This window comes from Rhea americana, unplaced genomic scaffold, assembly GCF_003343005.1.
Source record: "Rhea americana isolate MKP2758 unplaced genomic scaffold, rheAme1 scaffold_346, whole genome shotgun sequence".
NCBI classification, from domain to species: domain Eukaryota; kingdom Metazoa; phylum Chordata; class Aves; order Rheiformes; family Rheidae; genus Rhea; species Rhea americana.
Genome location: NW_028186475.1, coordinates 198,320 through 221,576, shown reverse-complemented (window position 1 = coordinate 221,576; position 23,257 = coordinate 198,320). Strand labels below are relative to the sequence as shown.

At 34.5% G+C, this 23,257-nt stretch overlaps 1 protein-coding gene across 2 annotated transcripts in view; it reads left to right on the top strand.

Moving 5' to 3' along the window:
- KNTC1 (kinetochore associated 1) overlaps window positions 1-23,257 on the top strand; it is a 42,275-nt gene that overhangs the window by 13,158 nt on the left and 5,860 nt on the right. For both annotated transcript variants that reach the window (XM_085311630.1, XM_085311631.1), the window contains 32 exons: window positions 720-836; window positions 1,343-1,486; window positions 1,780-1,878; window positions 2,902-3,005; window positions 3,203-3,308; window positions 4,139-4,273; window positions 4,935-5,054; window positions 5,873-5,942; window positions 6,072-6,139; window positions 7,107-7,399; window positions 8,072-8,244; window positions 8,441-8,538; window positions 9,865-10,006; window positions 10,942-10,998; window positions 11,514-11,677; window positions 12,195-12,299; window positions 13,075-13,203; window positions 13,840-13,956; window positions 14,326-14,435; window positions 14,667-14,877; window positions 15,484-15,573; window positions 15,901-16,072; window positions 16,439-16,497; window positions 16,655-16,871; window positions 17,402-17,475; window positions 17,801-18,011; window positions 18,115-18,224; window positions 18,899-18,948; window positions 19,667-19,745; window positions 20,434-20,552; window positions 21,388-21,523; window positions 22,535-22,630. In XM_085311630.1, coding sequence (XP_085167756.1) covers window positions 720-836; window positions 1,343-1,486; window positions 1,780-1,878; window positions 2,902-3,005; window positions 3,203-3,308; window positions 4,139-4,273; window positions 4,935-5,054; window positions 5,873-5,942; window positions 6,072-6,139; window positions 7,107-7,399; window positions 8,072-8,244; window positions 8,441-8,538; window positions 9,865-10,006; window positions 10,942-10,998; window positions 11,514-11,677; window positions 12,195-12,299; window positions 13,075-13,203; window positions 13,840-13,956; window positions 14,326-14,435; window positions 14,667-14,877; window positions 15,484-15,573; window positions 15,901-16,072; window positions 16,439-16,497; window positions 16,655-16,871; window positions 17,402-17,475; window positions 17,801-18,011; window positions 18,115-18,224; window positions 18,899-18,948; window positions 19,667-19,745; window positions 20,434-20,552; window positions 21,388-21,523; window positions 22,535-22,630 — 3,975 coding nt within the window. The remainder of the gene's footprint in view (window positions 1-719; window positions 837-1,342; window positions 1,487-1,779; window positions 1,879-2,901; window positions 3,006-3,202; window positions 3,309-4,138; window positions 4,274-4,934; window positions 5,055-5,872; window positions 5,943-6,071; window positions 6,140-7,106; window positions 7,400-8,071; window positions 8,245-8,440; window positions 8,539-9,864; window positions 10,007-10,941; window positions 10,999-11,513; window positions 11,678-12,194; window positions 12,300-13,074; window positions 13,204-13,839; window positions 13,957-14,325; window positions 14,436-14,666; window positions 14,878-15,483; window positions 15,574-15,900; window positions 16,073-16,438; window positions 16,498-16,654; window positions 16,872-17,401; window positions 17,476-17,800; window positions 18,012-18,114; window positions 18,225-18,898; window positions 18,949-19,666; window positions 19,746-20,433; window positions 20,553-21,387; window positions 21,524-22,534; window positions 22,631-23,257) is intronic.

Sequence of the window (23,257 nt, the reverse complement as noted above, 5' to 3'; positions counted from 1 at the left end):
AGAAATTAGGTATCTTAAAATTAGCTAGCCGTGAGGTTGTGAATATTAAGTTATGTAAATACAAATAAATCGTGTGTGTTGTATATCCTAGATATACCAGCATCTATAAAGGCGGTAGTATGAAAGTGGAAAACTGATAAAACTTAAAGCTTAACAGCTATACTGAAAACAAGGACATTCTGTACCCATTAAATCTACTGCCTTAAACTTCTGAATCCCACATGTGAAGCATGTAATGGAAAGCAGAGAAGCTTCCTCTTTAACCCACCTATTGAAAATTGGACTTAATACTTTCCATTATGTGCTCTATGAAGGTAACAATTCAGCACAGAGATTCATGAAGTATGCAAAGCATAAAATAATGTATGCAAGGTTTCTCAGGAAATCAGAAAAATAGGGCTTCTACTCCAAAGAAAGAATCAGTTGTTGGTACATTGCCTTTGATGGTCATTTGTCTAATCTGTCTGTAAAGACTTTCAGTGAATGAAGTGCYCGTGCCTCTTCCCTGTGTTAGGTGTTCTAGTACTGTACTATCCTTATCTTTAGAAAGTGTTCTTTTTTTTTTTTCCTCTTACCAGAAATCCTTGCAGCATTGTAAGTCGATTATCCTTATACTGAAAATCTGGAGAATAAATTATTTTCTTCCTCTTTGACAGCATTTAACTGGTTTGAGGATTGTAGTAAGTCATCTAACATTTCACCTATGAACACTGTTTCAGAAATGTGATGACTGTGAAGAGGTACGTCGGTTAAAGAAGCTGGTAAATGATTTACAAGAACTAATAAATCTGTACAGAAAATACAACTGCAGGCTGGCACTCTGTGATTTTGAAAAGGTAATTATATAGGCACTTCAAAAACAGTGCTTTTAAGTAGGGGGTGGTTCTGATGAAGAGAAAAACATTTTAGGGTAGGATTTGAAGCCCGGCAGAATAAGAATCCTGAAATTTTCATTTAATTGGTTAATCTTGCGTTCATAAACTGATAAGACTATTTGATACATTGTCTTATAAATTTTGTTTCAATAGGGATGTAAATGTATAATGTGATGTGATACTAAGAAAAAGAATGACTTAAACTCCATTCATTTGTAGTTCGTGATAGGTTGTATGTACTAAATCCTGGCACAAGCATTAGCAACAGAAAAATTAGAAATACAACTGAACAATAAAGGAAGATTTTGGGTGTTTGCTTTTATTTCAGCTAAAGAGATGCTAGTTTCACAGATCTTTCAGTAGATTTATCTGGGCAGTGGATGTTGATTTAGGTCACTGGAGAAATAAAGGATCTTGTTCTAAGATATATCATGTTCTAACCTGCCATTTTTCTACTTGCTGCTCAGGAAAATGCGACTACTATTGTGTTTCGTATGTTTGATAAAATTTTGGCACCAGAGCTTGTCCCGTCCATTTTGGAGAAGTTTATAAAACCTTACCTGTGCGAACATAATCTACAAAAAGATGAACTGCTCTTACAGTATATAAAGGTATTCATATTTTCTCTCTTTTGAAGAAAGCATGAATAAGCAGGAAATCAAATCTGATTTGACCAAACTATTTTTAGTTAATCTCGAATTTTAGGACCAACTTTCAGATTAGCTTGTTTTTGTTAATACCCTATTGCTGAAATAGTAATTTTCAATAAGTTATTAACAGATAAAAGACAATAACCAACTCTGTCCTTTAGTACCTGAAAACCTTTTTGTTGTTGTTTATAACATAGGATATTCCTGGCTTTTCTGAATTCAAATATCCTAATCTTCTTTGTCAACATATACAGGATTTGCTAGAACGCTGTCGTACACGGTCTACTTCAGTATTTGAAACTGCATGGGAGGCAAAGGCAATAGCTGTCATTGGCTGCATCTCTGACACAGATGTATGTACGTTTTATAAAATAATCAATATGTGGCTCTAATATATTAGTTCAGAATGAAAAATATAGTTTTTACCTAGGTACAGTGAGTGGTGAATTTCACTGAAGAAGACCAAATACTATATTGGGTTTTTTTAATTCTGTCTTAATCTTCTATGTCATGTTCTTTGCTTGATCTGATGGCATGCATGTTTCCTTTATCTTGGAATGGTTTGTTTCTGCTTCATTGCCACTTTTGAGGGGCAGTTGTGGAAATGGCATTCAGCTAACGATTGACCGCTCTCAACACCCAAGGATCGAGAAATAAGGTCCAGGATTGTGGTCTTGTGGAGATTGGTTAGTGAGACAGTGTCTTGGTTTATTGTTGAACAATCCAAATTACTTAGAGTATCTCCAAACATATAGATATACAAAACAAAAGTAACCTGTGTCAACTTCAGCATTTTCTTGAATAATGCATTTTCAGAGTACCTTCAAATGTTGTTAATATTGCATGAGCAGCTGCAAAGTTTATAGTAAGCACTGAACGCTGTGTACTATGAATGTTATAGTGAGATGACTTAATGAAGTTAAGAAACAATTCAAGACAGATGCCTGTAAATCAGTTAACTTCTACCCTTAAACTGTAAAAGACTTTGTAAGATATTTTACATGACTACATATCTTGCTAAAGATAGGGAACATGTTCTCAAATGTGTCTTAGACAAATGTTGGTACATTGCCTTTGAAACCTCAGATGTAAAGACATACTTACAGAACTTAGAGCATAGTTTTGATGACATCACATGGAAAACTCCCCAATTCTAGTGTGTGTGAAACTCAAGCCCTTCCGTGTCATAAATTACTATACCCATTTTCTAATCTATTTTGATGCATCAAAATATTATGATAATGATATTCCCTTTATGCAAGCAGAGTTTGGGCCAGGAAATAAAATGCTTATCTAAATGAAGCACATGTAAATAATAATTCAAGAGATTAATGGATAACTTATTTCAAAAAATTTTGCTTTATTTTCTTTCATAGCTGAAATTTGATGCAGTTCTGCAGATAATGCATGGGGCAATGGTACCATGGAGTGCAGCAGTGGAGCTGCTGGTAAAGCAGCATTTGGAAATGAATCATTTCAAGTAAGGCAACATCCCCCACACTACCTCTCCTCCATCAGATGATTCGATATATACTTTCAACAAGCAACACCTCTCTCTTTTTTTTTTGGAAAGAAAAGTTATGCATTATCTGATGTATTWTGATGTTCAAATCTAAGTAGCAAGGACAAATTAACAATTATCGAGCAAATTAACAATGATCTGATTTTTTTCCACAGAGTAAAGTTACTGCAGGAAAGTTACCAACTGATGGAGATGAAGAAGCTTTTGCGAGCCTATGGGATAAGAGATACTAATCTCTTAAAAGACAAGCAAATGATAATGGTAAATGATTAGCATTTCTCTTATGACTTCTATTAGGCAAAAATTTGTATGTTTATCTGCATGTATTTTGATGAGGTATTAAAGGCCAGATTTTGCAAAAGAACTTAGCAACTAGTACCTGCCATCTGTTACCAGCATCCATTTGCTTGTACAGTTGGTACTTATTTGCACTGATTTTTCTGAACAAAGTACCTGAATCTGAACTCATCAGTAGAGAATATTTTAAATCCAATCTTAAGTCTTTTTTAATAACTACATGGTTTGGTTTCTTTATGCTTGGAATAAATTAATCTTGTTCTGCATGCTTGCCTGAAAGCCAAGTGATTTTTAAGTGATTTTTTATTTAAGAACTAGAAGATCTCTGATAGCCTATACTAATTAGCACAGCAATGTTGATCTAGTGCTTTCCGCAGTGGGGAAAGAAAAGGAGAGAAGCTAAAGAAATATCAGGCTACAACCTCTTAAGCCTTCCAGTCTGATTTCTCCTAAAGTCACGATATATGTTTGGAGATTTTTGTTTTCAGCATCTCCCCTTTAACGGGGASAAAAATGAACATTCCTGGAAAAGTCCTTTGCCATGTTGTTGAGTTAGATGAGGCCCCTGAATATTGAGAGCTCATAGAATAATATGTACATCTATACCAACTACATAACTCTCTTTATCCTAGCCCGCTCCCAGTTAGTATTTAATGAAATTTTATCTACAGGCAACTTCTAGATAACTTGCTTAGTATGGGCTGTACATTTACAATGCAGAATTATTTTATGTTAATGACTTTTGTTATCCCATAACTAACAAGCTAAACTCCTTATCTGTTTTCCTCTTACAGAGGCTGGTGAAATACATTCTTAAACAAGATACCCCTACTTCTTTAGAAGATGCTTTGAAAATTGTAGCAGCATATATGTTGCCTACTGTGGAAGTCTACATCCTGAGAATGATAGACCTGATTGATAAAGAAAGAGTACTGAAATAGTTCATGTCACTTGATCTCAGTATTTAAAAACACTGTGCCCTGTTTTCCAAAACAGTGGCAACAGTTGTAGTATTTGCTGACGTCTTGTGCAGTTTTCATATTTGTATTTTATTACAGTTCTATTAATTGTACACGTAACTACCTATACTTAACATTGAAAATCACACCTTTGACAGAGTTTTAAACATAGTGAACCCTCCTTCATTTCCCACCAAAAGGATAAAAACCATGTCTTATATACGTAAGACAAGCTTTAAAGTGAAGTATGGTACATATATTTCACATGCTTTTTCAGTTGGAATTACTTCTGAGCAAGTTGCTTTTTTTGCTAACAAGAAAAAAAATATTTCTGAGTTGGTAGTGTAATGTGATACCTCACATCAATATATAGCTGCTTCTCTGGTATTAAGGATGCGTAAATTTTGTATATACCGCAGACTGTATGTCTTGAAGTTGAACCTTTGAAGTCCATCAACAGAGCATAGATCTTATCTACTCGGCCATCATACAAATATTATATCAAAGTAAAGAAACATACATAACATAACATGCATAAATTTAAGAAAATTTAACCCTTCCAAAAGGAAATGCTTTGCTTACGTCTGATAGACAGATAGAAATATATGCTTTTTTTCCCCCCCCCCTGCAGGGAGAAGAATCTCTGACATTATTAAAATCTCTGACTCTTGCTGAAGCTGAGAAAGTTGCAGAGAGATTGACTGTATGGGGGACACTAGTATTACGAAATAAAGCAGATAATTCTGAGGAGGTACTAAGTCTTCACATTTTGAAGTGTGCGCATTGATTACTCTTCCTACCCGAATGCTTTAAGTTAGAGAATGGAAACATAAAAGCTGCTTCTTTCAGCAGAGAGGGTTGATGAACTGACCCTGCTTTGAGGAGAAGGTTAGGCTAGGTGTCCTCTGGAAATCTCTTCCAACCTGAATTGTTCTGATTCTCTATACTTTAAAGTTACTCTATGTTGTTTTCAAAGGCATCTCCACATCACCATCTGAATTCAGTTAAAATTTTTATAAATTCTGCTGTATTATTATACCTCGAGTCTTATGTGTTCTCCAATTCTTAATTTAGTTGCTTTGAAAATATGTATTCAAGATTGTGGTAGGTATGGTCTTGCCACACACCAAAGTGGGATGAAGCACCACAGCTGACAGTGTGCATCATTAGTTTACAACCACAGAACAGATTTTTTTTTTTTTTTCTCCTCAACAATTGTTTTAGGGAATTATTCTGGGAAGGGGAAAGAAAAACAAAGAGGGGAAGAGCAAAGAGTTTCAAAATTCCTGTGAGATCTGACGCTAGACTGTACTGGAGTACATAGCATGTATTTTATAGCTGCAATATATATTTCTGTAAAGGATGCATATTTACAATTAATTTCTGTTCCCTTGCTTTTCAATTGATATTATTTTAGAGGTAAGGATTGTTGCTCAAGATATTTGCAGAATATTGMATAATATTTTAATAGAATGAAAGCTTGAGAATCACAGCCTGTTACTGGTAACAAACAAAACCTTACCTCTCCTGTTTACCAAAACAAAACCTTAACCTCTCCCTTTCCTTCAGCGCAAAACACAAATGTTTATGACAAAGACACTCGTGGAAGTCCTTAAATTCCTGTTTAACATTCAAAAAGGTAAGTTATAAGTTGCAAATCTTACTTCTTGACTCCGTTTACAAACAAAAGATCTTTCTCCCCCAACAGAAAAAAGTCTTTCTTGCTTTTTAGTCTTTGCTAAAAAAAAAAGTCTTTCTCCCCCAACAGAAAATCCTCTGAAGAAAGATGAATGTGAAGCAAACCTGAAAATGTTTGAAACACTTGCTACCCTGCAGGTAGGTATTTTTATAGTTTCAAACTACTTTTGATTTGCTGTAGTTGTTTCAATTGATCTTAGAATGTGGATGATATGAAAAGTTAAGTGTGTTTACAACTTCTGTGCAAAAGGTATTTGTATTATTGACTTCAAATGGATTGTAAGGCTATGTCTCTGCTAACAAATTAAAAGAGTACCAGGTAAAGTTCCTGAGCAATAGAACTCAGTTGTCTTCTCAAATTGTTAGCATATCTGGCATGCCAACTAGTACAATAATGCCAATGCTGTGCCTGAAAATTGTCTAATAAAATCAACCACAGATCATTCTTAATAAACTCTTTGGGTGCTCCTGTTCTATGCTTTGACTTTGATTAATCAAAGACCGGATCTGGTTGGCTTTTTCAGAAGTTCAGGTCTTCTGCTCTAGCACGTTAATTTTTTGTTAGTCACACTTATCATAGGCTGAATCACTCTGTCATAAAAGCTGAAGCAGTATCTTGCTGTTGATCAAACATTGTTCACATTACTTTACAATATTTCCCAACCATATCTCTGCCTTGTTAGAAAGAGTGTGGCTAAAATTGCTTAGACATGTAGCATGCAACACTGTGGTTCTGGCAAGAAGTAACAGAACTTCATAATGTCCAATTAAAGCAAAAGCTTGAATAGTCTCACACATGAAAGATTTCATGATAGAATACTATAGTATTTTCTTAAGGTCTTGTTATGATTTGTAGACTTAAATTTTTTAATACAGCATTTGAAGAAGCAGTATCTTTTTTTTTAACTTTGTTTATCCACTATCAAGCAAAATTCTCCTAATTTATTATATAAATGTTAGCAATTGGTAGAAACTAATAAAATCAACCTTTTACTAGAAGAATGAAACAAGAAATAAAAGCATTTTAGCAAAGGTGGCAAAATTTCCAAAGGAAGTTACGTGAATACAAATATATAATCACTTCTTCTTTTTGTTGTTGTTGTAGGAAGATTTTGATATCTTTCTTTCAGTCAAAGATTTTAGGAATCCTTTGCTGATGTCTAGGCTTCTTGAGGAGCACATAAAGGCTTATGAAACTGTCAGATCTCTGTCAAAGTCTAAAAAAGCGCAAACAATGAATTGTGATTCAGAAGATGGCAAAACAAAGAATCGTTCCACTGGGTCAAGACTGTATAGACTGGCTTTGCTTCTGCAAAGGACAGAACAAGAACTGGGAGAAAAACTGGCGTTGAGAGCATTAGATGCTGGAAAAGTTGAAGACGCTGTGAAAATATGCAGGTAAAATTGCAGAGGTTTTCAGATTTTTCATGGGCTTTTCTGCATCTATTTCTGATACTTTGTAGAAGTAAGTAGGTATAGAGCAAAGGAAATTTGGGGGTTTGGTGGATTTTCTTCATAAAAGGAAGAGGAACATTTAAGCAGTACGCTCTTCCTTTGTAGAAGATTATGTGTAGAGTTGTGTTGTATTCTTCGAAAACTGTAATTATTTTTTGCCATAGCATGATTACTAAGTAAAAAGATTTCACAGTTTTATAGCAAGGTAAGGAAGGCTTCATCACCATGTTAAACAGCCATYGTGAGAGCTTTTCAACTCCTGCAAATGGAAGAAAACCATTGTATGCCGGCCAAACAATGTCGTGGTTTTTAGCTGGTCTCTACCCATGCTTCTGTAGTCAGTTTAATATTATTACCCCCACCCCCCAAAAAAAGAGAAAAATCACATGAAAATGTTAAATATTTGTTGTTAATTATCAATAGTATGTTCTATATCCTTCAGTATTTATCTCTGAGACAAGCTCCATTGTACTTTTTAACTTCCGTCAGAGAAGTTTTAGCTGCATTGCATCATCTAGGTGAAAAAATTTGTGTAGAATTAGTTACTATTTGATGCACTTTTGTATTTTTATTTGCCTGTGGCCTAAAGGCCTTTTTTAATCCATTTTTTAATAGGGAGTTCTATGAAAATCACTGTAATGAAGAAACAGGGAAGCTACTGTTTTCAGCATGTCAAAGGCTTTGTCATATGTTAGGAGCTGATGTTCCAATGATCACCCCTAAAGATATGAATCTTCCAGCAGTGATCTATGAAATGGCTTGCCAAGCAACTACCATATGCAGTCCTGGTAATTACCGTTACTGTTTGTTTGTGTTCATGTTGGAAAAGTATCTTTCCAAACAAATTTTTCAAATGAACATGAAATCAAAGTGAACTTCTATACATGCTTCTGTAAAAATAGGTGATGCAAAAAACTGTTTTCTTTTAATAGGGCATACGAACCATCCATTAATAGTATGCTAATGATATTAATATTTTTACAGATTTGCTATTAGACTCTCTTGAACTATGTAAATATACTTTGGCTGCCAAGGATATTTACAGACAATGCCAAATAGAAAACTGTGGCTTTACAGCAAAGGTAATTTCTTCGAAYTTACAGATATTTGCAAAATACATATATTTTTTTTTAATGTCTTCATTAGGGCCACTAAGATGATTAAGGGACTACAGCATCTCTCATATGAGGAAAGGCTAGGAGAGCCTTTTCAGCCTGAAGATGAGAAAACAAAGGGGATCTTGTCAATATGTACAAGTTTCTGAAGGGAGGGTGTCAAGCGGATGAGGCCAGACTCTTTTCAGTAGTGTGCAGCCATAGAACAAGAGGCAGTGGRCACAAACTGAAACACAGGAAGTTCGTCTGAACACAAGGGAAAACCTCTTCACTGTGAGGATGATTGAACACTGGAACAGGTTACCCAGAGAAGTTGTGGAGTCTCCCTCCTTGGACATGCTCAAARGCTGCCTAGGCACAGTCTTGGGCAACATGCTCTAGGTGATCCTACTTGAGCAGGAGGGTTGGGCCAGATTTCTAGAGGTCCCTTCCAGTCTCAACTATTCTTTACTGACAATTCTTTCAAATTGATCTACAAATATTTTCTCTTTAAAAAAAAAAAAAAAAAAAAAAAAGTTGCCAATATAAATTAAACTGGTCAAACTGATGTGAGCACTAAAAGTAGCACTGCAGTGACATCTAAGCACAAGTAGTTATTCACCACTTACGTTTCTGTGTATGAAATACTCCTATGTGACTCTGAAGATAGTAGTGCTTTTGTTAAAAAGCTGCTGCCAGGCCTACCAGAGAGCATAGAAATCTAATTTTACAAAAGCTTTTTTTTTTTTTAATGGCAAAACAAAGAAGGGAGATGTTGTTTTTTAAATGCATGTATTATTTCTTGAATGCATGTGTCATTTGAAAGCATTTCCAACAGTTTTGTAAAATTTTAAGTTGGATCAAGTTCTTGAATGACATCTTTGTTTTTTTTGTTCAGGTCAAGCAGTGCTTTGGGCTATTTAAAATGAATGGGCTTTTACAGTTCAAGTGGAGTAGAACAAAGCAGATAGGCAAGCGTATTTATGCCCTGAATGTTATTTTTCTAATAAAAATAATCAATTTGAAAAATGTTTGCCTGTAATAGGAATGTTTATGCTGAGCCTCCATTAAAATTTTTGGCTTTGAAATTAAATAAATGCAACATGAAGAGAAGTGGAATAGGTAGGAAATCTTATTTAATATTTAATAAAAAGTAGTATAATCTATTTTCAAATAATAAGATCATGTTCTATTCCTATATTTGAAGACTGTAATTTTTTGCAATGCTTTGTCAGTAGACATACCTACTAGGTGTTCTTTTGATTACTTAATACTATTGACTATTTATTTATTTATTTGTTTGTTTTAATTTAGACAACAGCTTTTGGAGGAGATAAAGATCCTTATGAAGAGTGGACTTACGATGACTTCTTTAATGAAGATGGGATAGTTCTTGACCCACAGATAGCTCTTCCAGTTGCATATGAAACTATTGCTTCTCTTCTGCCCATTTCTGGTAATTTTTTTTCCTGAACATTGAGTCAGTATACAATCTATATTTCATTTCACGCAGATTTTTTTTTTAATCTAGGAACAGAAATAATTCCACATGTGTATGGAAATTAACATCTCAGAAATCACTATTAAGTGAATCTGTGGAAGAAGTATCCGTTGAGGGTGCTATAGAATATACAGATGGCTTCTTTATGTTCTGGTTCAGGAAGACTCTGATAGAGTGCTCTGGAGAAGTATTACTATAGGCTTGCCTTGTTCTTATCTTCTTCAGACATTTTCTGGTGGCCACTAGCAGAGATAGGATTTTAAGCAAGATGAAGTTCATGTTAGATCTATAATAATGGTCCATATGTTAAACATCATTGTAGATGAGCAGAACTTTTTGAAAATTTCAAGTATTATGAACAAAAATCTACAATGTCATAGGTGCTGAAAAAGATACTGTAGAGTTCTGTAGAAGAAACACTGAATATTTTAGAATTAATTACTTTTAGGGGTGTGGGTTTTTTTGTTTTTTTTTTTTTTATGGGGAGATGTAAGTACTTTTTCCTAATGTGTCGTTGATTAAAAATCGTTTATTTGCGAATGCTATTTCATAAGGCTAAATCTACCTTTAAGAGAGATGCTTATTTGATGTAATCAGATTTATTACTTTCACAGATAAATGTTTAGATTGGCTGTCYTGTCAAGGCAAAGGGATTTATATGTAGAGTAGTTACTCAAAACTGTTGGCTTATATTCCTTTATGCATTTGAAGAGATACTTCTTCCTATGAATTGTAAGAGCCTAATTATAAGTCACTTTATGTGAACTCTGTTCTTACCCAGGTTGTTTTATGTACTGTCCTTGAAGTACAATATTTTTAAATTATTGCCAGGATTCATAGTATTGCTGAGATCTTGGCTCATTGCTAATGTATATTTATGTGTCTTTCAGAGAACAAGCTGTACCCTTTGGATTCGACAAGCTTGGCAAACTGTGCATTTACTAAAGGTATCATGACAGCAGGCTGACCACTTTAAAAGTATAAATAACGAGACAACTAGAGAATGTGGGGTTTAAATTAAACCCACATAAGCATGACTAGCTTGTAATTTTTTTATATAGATACCTAGATGTTCCTCTTACAGCCTGATGTTAGGGAGACAGCTTGGTTCACCACAAAAGACACCAGGCTTGATGGTAATTTCTGTTGTTCACCTGTGTGATTTTAGGCATGTCAAAGACAAAGATTTATTCAGTACAGAAGTGTCAGAAATGCTAGCTGGGGCCATTACAGCCTTTCCAAGATGATGACAAACATCTAGTTTTTGAACTAAAATGAGAGTCTGTATTAAGTTACAAACTTTGAAATTTTAAAGTTTATGAAGGAAGTCAAGGTTGGTCTTTTGATACCAGTTTAGTGAAGAAAAATAAACTGATATAAAGCATATTGTTTTTGAAATTTATATATATGTACACAGAATAATTGTTTTCTGGGTTTGTTTGGTTTTGGTGAAATATCATAGGACAGAACCTTCTGTTGCCAGCTAGAACACCCATCTGTGCAGAGCTACAAAACCTCATGGAATGTAGTCAATGCGAGTTAGCTCTGCGCCTAATAGTCTGTTCGTTTGGATCCTGTCTTCAGCACGGTATATCAAACAACATGGATTTGTCCCTGAGCGAGAAGGTACGGCAAGGACTATGCTGAATTTTGATGGCAAAACAAAACTTAGAAATATCTGCCATTAATAAATTTGGAGTTGTTGTACAAGTAGCTGATAGGTTGGAGAGGGCTATCCCCAAGACCTCCCTGAAAATTTACTACCATCTGATCAGATGTGCAGTAGTTTTCTGAAATGGTAATTTTTTCCTCTCTTGTGGGCATCTGTTTCTCTTTGCAAAGTATATTCCGAACCAAACTCCTAGCCTCTGCATGGAGGTCAGGAATCGAAGTGGTGTTAGTAATAGATTATTATACTGTTTCACATCGTGTTATTGCTTAGGATGGGAAAAGCTGCAAAGGGAATATTCAGGCAACATTGCTCTGTTCAAAAGCAATTGGAACAAAAAGAATCCTCTTTCTAAGATCTTAGTTCTGAAAATAAAATTACTCTAGTGCTTCTTAGTATGCTATAACTGACAAGAGAATTTGAAGGCTTGGAATTTATTTTTAAACCATCCACTGACTATCTTTTTTTTATTAGCTACATGATGGCAAAATGCTAGCTGACACTAAAAGCTTTCTCATTGCTATGAAACAGAAGTCCACTTCAGCAATTATGACCACTATCCGGACCTTACTACACAAGGTAGGAGTGTTCTGTATCAAGAAAAGGCTACCCTTCCTACCACAGAAGTCTATTCTGATATTTTCATGCAGCCAAATGCTATAAACCCCATACACTCTGGAAAAAATCATGTGTCTTAGAAAACCATAGAGAAGGTGAAGGAAGCAGCGTCAGTATTTTGCCAGTGGGAGACGGCAAGTAGGCTCCACAGCTTCTTGTCTCCATATTAGAGTGAGGCAGGGTGGGCTGAATGGCCTGAGAGGGTTAACTTCAGTGGCCCCTGCTGCCTCACTTCCTTCTGGAAGTGGAGTGTGCATTACTGAATAGCCTCTGAACTGACACAACCTTACTGGCAGCCACATGTTGTCACCCTAGCACACCTCTTACAGACTGTGGCTCTGAAATTGTACACTAGTTGCTCTACCTGCAGGTTTTTATACAGTGGGAGCTTGAGTTCTGTAGGATTCTCTAAGTGCTACTAAATTATAGTAATGATCTTCATGATCTGCAGGTATTTGCCACCTGATTTTTCAATCCTAATTTCATACTAGATTTTTTTTTCATGCTTCCTTTAACTGAAGAGTTTTTTAAAAAGCTATCAGAAAAACTTGCAATGTGCAGTCTTCTAAGATAGTTGAAACTGGAGCCAATCTAAAACTAACTGGCTTTAGTATATTTAGATATTAACTTTTAAATTTGAAACAAACTTTCTCTCTCTCATATAGTGCTCTACAGTTCTATTAACACAAATTCTTAACRTTTATAACTTTTTCTTTTTCCCCCCTCAAATACACAGGTGTTCAACTGTCGTCTCATAGATCAGAACCTGGCATTGGGATATTGCACAATTTTGCCCAAGGAAGATATGTTCAATAAACTCTGGGATGTCATAAACAATACATGGCAAAATTACAAAAAAGTTCTGGTAAACTCACAAGACCATGTGTTACTTAAACACGTACAGCATGTTAGAGTTTCTTCAAGATGTTAGGAATGTCATATAGAAGTACAATATTTCACCCTTAAGGGTACAGCTGTTGAAACAAGTTCCCCACTTGTACTTAGAGCACTGCTAAGAGATAAACTACCTCAATTTACTGCAGGGTAGAATTGTGCACTGCTCCTACAATATTTTGGAGAAATTGTTCTTTGACAGTAATTGTAAAGAATGGAAGGAATAAATAAATACCCATCCTATATATTGAAATATAAAGGATGATGGAAAGTGAAGGATAAAGAAATAAGGAGATAGAGTGCTAACCAATTTGCAAAAGAGGTTGTGTCTAAAATATACTTTTTGTGTTGTTATTACTTTGACTAGTACAGTAGTGGGAAAATTTTTAAGAAACTCAGTTTTATAGTAACTAGACGAGTAGCTATGAACTGCCAGCTCAGGAGGTATGGTAATCCTGAAAATATTTTCTGTGAGGACTGCTTCCTCCTTATACAGCTATGTGATCTTCTATGAATTGTTTAAGTTCCCCCAAAGATTTAGACCTTAGTATTCTCTGTTTTCAAGTTTGCTATATTTATGTTCACATCTGTTCTCTCTCCTTTTAAGGCAGTAGCTCTGGTTGGAGCACAGCTTGCTACCCACTGTGGTGAAGAAGAAGAAAAGAGAAAATTCCAAGAACTGGCTACTGATGCAGAATGGGGTATCCAACTTGGTAAATTGGGGGTAAGTTTGAATACTCTGATGGTTTTATTAACTGATTACATGTCAGAGTTTGAGATATACTTGGCATTGATTTAAGATTCAAATGTAAAGGGAAGTTGGGTTTTTCTTTTTAACTTTTCATTCTGCCTGTGCTGAAATAAGATTCAGAAATTGAGAAATGTATTAATTAAGGATGCTGTAAAAGAATTTAAATGCTTAAACATCATTTGACCCAGGACGTATTCAGAAAACGCACTGCTTTTTCCTGCTGTAAAAATCTCTGCATTGTAGCTAAAAGAAAAGATGAAAGGTTAACTAAATAAGGAATTAGTTTTGATACTATCTAAAAGAGTTCTTTGGGAAGAACAGTAATTGTTTCTTTATCTGCAGATTTCTTTTGAGACTGTATTTAGACAACCACCAGTAAGGAAGAAGGAACTCATAAGAACTCTGGTACAGAATCCAAAAGTAGACACAGATCTCATATTGAATTACTGCAGGTAATAACTGAAGCAAACCAGGCTTGTGTTTAATTGCTGCTGTAATAATAACATGCCTCTGAAATCTATTTTGGTTTAAATAGATCTTGATTTATGTAACATACAAATTGTTTTTWWAAAAAAAAAAGACATAAATCAGAATATTTTCTGGCCTTGGTGAATTTGTTCATAAGGAAATAAGTACCGTGACCACACAATAGGCCACAAAGAAAACATTCTGTTCTCTTCTAGTACTTTCATGCTGGACAGTGATGCCGCACTGCAGCTTTGCATTGAAACACTTCTTCTCCAGAATGCTAATACAAATCATATTGAAGATGACGCTGCAGAACGCAGTGAGAAGCAACCTCATTCCACATTACTGGCTAGAGCGCTAGCAATAATTCCTCTACTGAAAAGCACAAAAGACCTGGTCATGAGTCTCAGTGGAATATTGTACAAGGTAAAAAGAAATAGTAATAACAAGCAAAACAAACAAACAAATGCATACAGAAAGTATGCATGTTATCTCAAATGTTGCTCATCACCTGAATGATTAGATTAACATAAGCACTTAAGGTTATAATTCCATGGAAATCTGAAAAAGCTATTTTTTCCAGTTATGCTAYAGAACGTAAGTGTAAAATTTCAGTTCTCTATAGATAAAAGTAGAACAAAATATCTAATTGTCCTTAAAGATACGTAAAGCCTTCCTTCTCCAACATGYGTTTTTAAAAAAATGAACATAGTAGTTAAATAAAAAGTTGCTTTCAAGAAACATACCATATTGCAAATGTTTTAAAAGGCTACATTAAAAATATAGGGGAAAAGAGAGTATTTGGGGGAGAAGGTTTCTGTTTGTTTTGTTTTCCATTTTGTTCATCACTGCAATATCCTGGCTATTTTTTTAGGCTTTGATTGTGAAACAGAACTCTTTTGTTGTCTTAGGGAAGCATGTCATGATGTTTATACTGTTTTTTCAGTGTTATGCCAATTTAATTAGAATTAAAATAGAATAAATATATGTTTTTATAAGAGAAATCAAATCAAATCTTATTATTTTGACCAGCTTGATCCATATGATTATGAAACTATTGAAATTGTCCTGAAAGTGATACAAAATGCTGATGAAAAGAACACTAGTATCCAGTTGAATCAGGTATGACCAAATAGGCTACTGTTATTTATTTTTTTTTTTTTTCTGTTATTATTGTAATTATTCAAGAGTCTGTTGAAATTAAATCAGTTATTCTATCTACACTGCTTTAATTCAGAAAATAGCATCAAGAAATAGTGATCTCTAGCTGTCTCTTGGCAATGAGTCAGAGCAGAGATAAAAAACCTCCACAGATCTGTAGTAAATCTGCCGAATGATGTGTGTGTCCAAACCTTAGGTTTTGTTGAGGGGAAAAATACAGTATAGTAGTTACAAGTTTTCTGTTTGGGGGAGGGGGTTTCATCTTTTTTTTTTTTTTTTTCCTCCTAGGCTTTGAGCCTTCTCAAACATCTGGATTCTTATAAAAGAATTTCTCTACCTGTGGACCTGGAACACCAATATGTTTTAGAGCATGTGATTCCTTTATCTCCAGCTGCTCAAACCAGATTGCCTTTTCATCTGATATTCTTTAGAACAACACAATGTTTCTGGAACATAATATGTATGTTCAGTATTCTTTCTGGATAGATGCATATATTATTCCCTTTTACTCTACTGTCTGTGAACTTGAAAGATCTACAGTCTGTTTTGCATTAACTGCATTTCTATACTAATGTAGCTATTTTCCTAATGCTTTTTAAGGCCCTTGTGCTCCCAAATTGCTACTGGTGAGGTAACTGGTTTTCAGTGGAGCTAAGACAATACAATAGAGTTTAATATAATGCGGAGTTCTGTCCTCAAATGGCTTGCTTTGACAGGCTCTGTCCAATATTCTTTTTCTCCCAGTGAAGGCCTAACTATAAGCTGAAAGCGTTTAATTTTATAAAGGTAAATTTACACTATCATAAGTAACACTATTTCCTTACAGCTGCAGAGCTCAGTGAGGAATCCTTCCCAACACTTCTGTTGATTTCCAAATTAATGAAGGTAAGGTTACATCTTTAAAGGATTTATTTGTTATCCTTTTTTTTTTCCTCCTGCAGAGAAAAGAGTACAAGCTTTCTTCTTTCTTTTCACTTTTTTTTTCTTTGACTCATATATAGGCCTTCTGATAATTTTTAAACTGACTTTAATGCTTTTCTAGGTTTCACTGGATACCTTACACATGTCTGCAGCTCGACATGTCTTTGAAAAAAAACTGAAACCAAAAATATTTGAAATGAGAAATGCTGGATATACATCAGTTATTAACAAGGAAACAACTAAAACTGTGCAGACAATTCAGTCTTATCTGTTGTCTATAATTAATCCAGAGTGGGCTGTTGCTATTGCTCACAAGATCGCACAAGAATTTCCAACAGGTAAGGAACATATCTGATGACTTGAAGGGAAAATTAGCTGTGATGAAGAGAACAGGTTTGAGGAAAAAAAGAACTRGACTGTAAGCACATCAATTTAATATTCTTGGATAAAGCCTGGGGAGGTCTGATGAAAATAGGATGCGTTTTATCTCCTACATCCACTTTTGAACAGTGGCTAGTAGGCTAGAAGGACTATGGTTGTCCACAGTTGTAYACTATGTTTTTCCTTTCTCATTTAAGCCATGTTGTCTCACTTTAAGCTKCTTCATGTCTAACTGTCTCAAAATATCATCCTCTTTTGCCAGACAAGTTTTCTGGCAAAAGAAAATATCCCAGCTAAATCCCAGCTTCTCACTTCTGAGTTCAAACAGATAATAATTTTTGCTCTTTAGCAGCAAGAGTTCTTCTAATATTTGAAATAACTTTTTTAAAAATCACCCCCAGAATCTCTTTAAAATGGATATTCTGTATACTGTAGGGGACACTTACAAAAACTAACTTTGTGTGTTCTATTTTTGTTTTTTTCTAAGGTCCCGACCAGATTCAGGCATTGAAATTCTGTCTCTATCTAGCTGAGAAATGGCTAAAGAATACTACAGCTAAGGTAATGACAAACTGCTTGTAAAACTGATGTTATCTAGTCAGGTATTTATTATAGTGATTTCTCTTTTGATATTTTGGATAGTAAATTATATGCTGTACCATAACCAGCCTTGGTATAGAGAATATTTTATTTAAAGCAAATTGCAATCTGGGTAATACTATCCCTTTACAGAAAAAGGTCTGTAGGTACAGATACAGAAACACATAAGAACAACGAGTCTTGTACCCTTTGTTAACTGTTTTAGGCTATAAGGTTAATGTGATTTTTTTCTAGAGCTTTTGAGTAAAGGTGGTTGTTTTATGAAAACTATGGTGTTTTGCTAAAGGATGATGCACATGAAAAAGCAGAAGTCCTACAGAAGAAATTATATATGCAGTATAAGAGATCAGCTACAGAAAATGTTCTAATAATCCATAAGTTGAACACTGCAGAACACCTAAAGTCTATTGGGAAACCAGCAAATCTTATTGTTCTACTCTATGAGCATTGCAGTATAGACCAAAGAATCCAAAATCCAACTGGCAGAGATTATCCAGGCAAGTATACTTTATTTAGTTTCAAGAAGACAAAAATTCTTTGAGATATCCTAGACAAGAAAATACTTGTTTGTAAATATATTGTCTCGATTTATTTATGTAGATATCCATGCGGCAGCTAAGGAGATAGCTGAAATCAACAACTTGGATATGAACAAAATTTGGGATAAACTGCTAGATAAATGGCTGTGTCCAAGTATACTGCCATCAGAAGTAAGTCGTCTCTGGAGATTTGGTTTTAGATGAAACTGGCAAATTGCACAAAGTATATTTTTCTCCCTTTTTCAAAAAAAAAAAAAAAGTTATTTTTGCACAGTTCAGCTCTAGTAATCACAGATGCATTTAAGATGCATCTGGATTCAGACTAAACAATTTCARTACCATCTTATATTGTTGAAAGCCATTATCTCTAGCAGGAATAATTTGAAAAGCCTTTCCTTATCTCTGTATAGTGATTAAAATCTTATCCTCAGTATTGCCCTAAGGATATGTAGCCCATCAAAAGGGGTGAAGAAGTGGTATTAGCCACACCCAACAGTGATTCCAGAGTCAGTAGGTGGCCGAATCCTCTCCTGTTGCAATTTAAAGCAAACTCAGGGTTGACTGCTGCCTATGCTCTAACCTGTACACCTGGGTAAAAAACGGCAGCGAGCAGAAGTCTGCTTCAAAATACCAGTTAGCAGGGTGAGGGATGAAGGAGTGTTGTTGACTGCCACACATACAGTTTAATAAAGAGAAGACTGATAAAAAACAGAATTCCTTTCCTTGGCTGCATTAGCAGGGGTGCGCAGCCTTCAGATAGGATTTAAGCAAAGATCCACAACCCAGTGATTTTTGTAAACAATTCAAATAACTTACAATTTCTTTCTTCTCATGTATTTTTAAAGAAAACGCAAGGAATTTTTGGAGATGTAAAGGAAGATGAAGAACTCCGAAGGTATGTGTGTTGTCCTATGTAGATTATAGCCAATTCTTATCTCACAAGTTTAACTATATCTGGCTTTTCTATAGGCAAGAAGCCTGTTAGTATATGAGATTCAGAACTCGCTGCTATAGTCTCTAATAAGAAAAATGTCCTACTAATTCTGATAATAAACAAGTACAGGCAAGAAATGTCACGTTAGTACTGATGATCTTAGACTTGATCGTCTTGCCCTATCAAATAGTAAAGTTTGTAAATATTAATTACTGCAAATATGCAGAAATAGAACTGCCTAAGAGATAGCTGCCCTATAATGTTCCCATTTCTGCTGCTTTTATGCAAGTGCAGGAGTTACATTTTAGTGAAGACTTTCTTTTTAGCTTCTACGTATTGTAATCAGAGCAATTCTTTTGCTCTCTAGAAGTTAGTAGCACTAGATAAAACAAAAATATCTTTGTCTATATTTTGTCATCTTTTTTTTATTTGCTGGTGATGTCATTCTGAATCTTAAAATATTTAGTTATAAAACAAAAATTCTATTTGCATTAATTTACATATGTAAATGTTTGTAAGATTAGTTACTTGATGTTTTCCCATCATTTTCTGTTGCCTCAGAATCCCTTATCTGCAAGCTCTTTTGACAGTGAAATATATTTACATTTATATGAAAGGTGGTATATTGTATTTCAGTGGAAATGCTGTACTTGTGTTTAAAACAAATGCATTTTTGCAGAGTTATATATCTACTYCAGTCACGCCCAATGGATTACAGTTCAAGAATGCTTTTTGCAATTGCAACATCTTCCACGTCTGTAAGTTTCTAAATACTAATTTTAACTTGCTACTTAAACTTCTGCCTCCTATTAAAATCAAATATTTGCATTTGTTTAACTGTATTGATTTCAAATACAAGTTTTGTAACTGTCTCTGGATAGTTTATATGCCTGTGTGAACTCTATGCTTCTTCCCACCCACTCCCTTCTTTTGGAGTAAAATTAATGCTCACTGAATTTTGCTGTGGACTATAAAGTGAGGCTATTGAACTCTAGATTTTCTAAATTTACTGCTGATATTACCTGAAAATAGCTTCATTCAACATTTTCTAGAAAATGCTTTAAGCTAGTACAGTAATATATTGGTTCACTTTGACTGGGTAAAGTTGAAACTGGAAAATTATTTTAGCATACTCTTAACCTCAGTCTTTCGTACTTACTAGGTGTTGTATGTGTGTATACCTGATATCTCAGGTATTTTTCTAACTTTTGATAATACTCTATAAAATGGGTAGTTCAGTAGTGCTCTTTGAGGCTAACATATTTCAGCTCGGCAGTATAAAAGTTGAAGGTAATCCAGTCTGTTACTTAGCATAAATTTATGCAAAGCATTTTAATKCAAAATCTTTGAAAGATCATACAAAAACACACACAACCCTCTTTTCATCTGTTCACCAATAGTTGTAAATTGTTTTGTTTTTTTCTTCTCTTCTCTCTCCCCTCTCAGCCAATTGGTGTTAATCAGTTGACATATGCTCACAGGAGTAGAGCTCTTAAGTGTCTGCTCTACTTGGCAGATACCAATACTGTGGAATCACTCTTCAAGAAACCCATTGAGAAAATAAAGTAAGGTGAATTTTTCTTAAGGTATTACTTAACATACTGCTAGTCTTAACAGCCATTGGAAACAAATTGCAATAAATGGAGAAAGGTTGTCATTAAAAAAAAATAATTATTTCTGATAATTAGATCTCTTAACTTTACTGTAATGCAGTCTAGTATATCACAGTCCTTTTTGGTAAGCTTGGAAGCAACATGGCATTATGCAGAAAATACTTTGTTCTGTTTTGAATAGATTGCAGTTACTTATCTACTAACTGAAGTATTTTCTGCTATCTATAATGTAGGACAATGTTCAGATTCTATTTTAGATGGTACCTCTTGAATGTAAGTTATCTTTATCTTCAAATTTGGGCATCTTGCAAAAATATCATCCTCTGCAAAAATAAAAAAACAACACCCCAGCAGAATAATGTTGGTTCTCTGAAAATAACAGTAGAACCAGCTTGCTCAGAGTAGATCTACAATAAAAGGGAGACAATATGAATCTATGCTGGTAATCTGGAGTTACAGCCTCTTTGTGGAGAGTGATGTTTAGAGTGCGTGATGCCAAATACCTGCACGATGCGTTTCTGCAAATACGCAGTCTCTGTATGTAAATTAAATTCTAGTGGAAGTGTTACAGGAACTGTTTTATTGAGGTTTCCAGGATCTTTGATCTTTCATTAATACACATAATATCTATGTTATTCTCCCTTTTATTAAAGCAACAGAAAACACCTTTTCAATATTCTCCAGAATTTGATTATGCAAGTTATAATGATCACTACAAGTTATAATGATCACTATAAACATAATTAGTTCCCATTTTTTCTTTGTTTTTTTTTAAAAAAAAAAACAGGTACGTTCTAAAATGCTGCATTTATCTGGCAGAGTTTGAAATTTTGAATATTCCATATACTTATGAATCATTTCATAAAAGCCCCAAGGAAGGAATGATTAAAGGGCTGTGGAAGAATCACAGTCATGAACCCACGGTATGATCTTAAATCCTTTGACTTTTTTTTGGTACTCATTGTGTGAAATGTGCATCTTTCTACATTGGGCATGTATTTCTAAACGTAAGTTACTCCACAGTACATATGCTACTCRTGATCACTTAAAAATACCAGGAAGTATGCAGTTACCCTAAAGACTCTTCTGTTGCAGAGTGTCAGTATCAGAGGATGAAAAACACCTCATTAGACTGTTGTGTTTTTTTGACATAATGTTTAATAGGTTGCTGAATACTACCCATCACACAATTATTTCCTAGTACTTGCCCATCTTCATGTATCCTTATCTTGTCTCTTGTCTTGGAAGGAAGATTTTTTACTGTAGAGCTCTCTCTCACCTTTTCTTTTTCTTCCCCTCCTCCCTTCCTGCTTTTTTAATAACCCATTGAATACTTGAAATTGCTTAAATTAATTCATATTGAAGTACAAAGTATTAAAGATTAACAGGTATATACTTTTAGAATAGCTGTCAGTTACTTATTAAATATGCTAGCAATAGACTGATTTTATGCTCTGCTTAGGAACTTAAATCTGACAATTGCTTTATGTTACAAAGTATAATTAAAAAAAAAAAGCTAAATTAACACTGAAGACAAGGGCAGGTAAATGAGATTTCCAGAGAGAGATTAGTTCATGACAAGAAAGGATACTATCCTACTAAGGAAGGCTTCATCCGTAGTACTTTTAGTTTATAGCCACAAAAAAAGTGATTTGTTCTTTAGATGAAATATACATGGGCTAGTTTAAAATATGAAAATGACAGAAGAGCTTTAGTCTTCCTAAAATTAGAAAATAAAATGAAAAACTGTAGGGGGTATTTTAATCCTCTGCATGAATGTAAAATAATTTTGCATGCGTCCTGGTTGTGACCTTTCAGGTGATAAAGGACCAGGTAAAATCATAAAAATCTGAAGTTTCTCTGGCAACCAGAAAAGGCTTGAAGATCATGAAGGTACATTTATTAAAATACACTGTGTCCTTGTTCTCCTTCAGGCTGTTAGACTTGTGTCTGAGCTTAGTCTGGAATACAAAGTATATGACTCCCAACTCTGGAATGGCTTACTACAGAAGCTTCTTGGTTTCAATATGGTAAGGAACTTTTAAGCATGAAGTTCTACAGTGAGGTGAGAAAAAGACTTTTTTTACCACTAATTTATGAAGAATGTAATAGCTCAATAAGTTTAGAATTTATATATCTTTTACCTTATCTACAGTCTACATGGTTACTTTGCGCTCTTTGTCCCTGAACATTTATGAAGCTTTGAGACATTTGTTTTAACAGTAGTGTTTGAGAACTTTGTTCTTAAATTGTTCTAGCTGTATGAATTTTTTGAAGGGAAAAAACCTTTCAGATGTCAAGATTAAATCATATGATAAATTATTTCTTCATAGTATTGTAATTTTACATCATATGCATATTTTTGTCTATATAACTACATACATACACACAAATGGAGTGTACCTGCATATCTGTGTGTATACACACACCTTACCCCCTAAAATGTTCTAAGATTACTATTAGAGTAGTAATCCTAAATTTGTAATTCATTATCCTAATTAGCTCTGGGTGTTGCATTTAGTGTAATGTTACTATAACCTAATGAGGTAATAGAGGTGGCTGATGTTGTTTGTATCATGAGCTAGCTAGCTAGCTTTAATCTAATGAGAGTCAGATAGTAATAGCAAAGAAGACATGGTCRTAAAGTTTTCAGCATC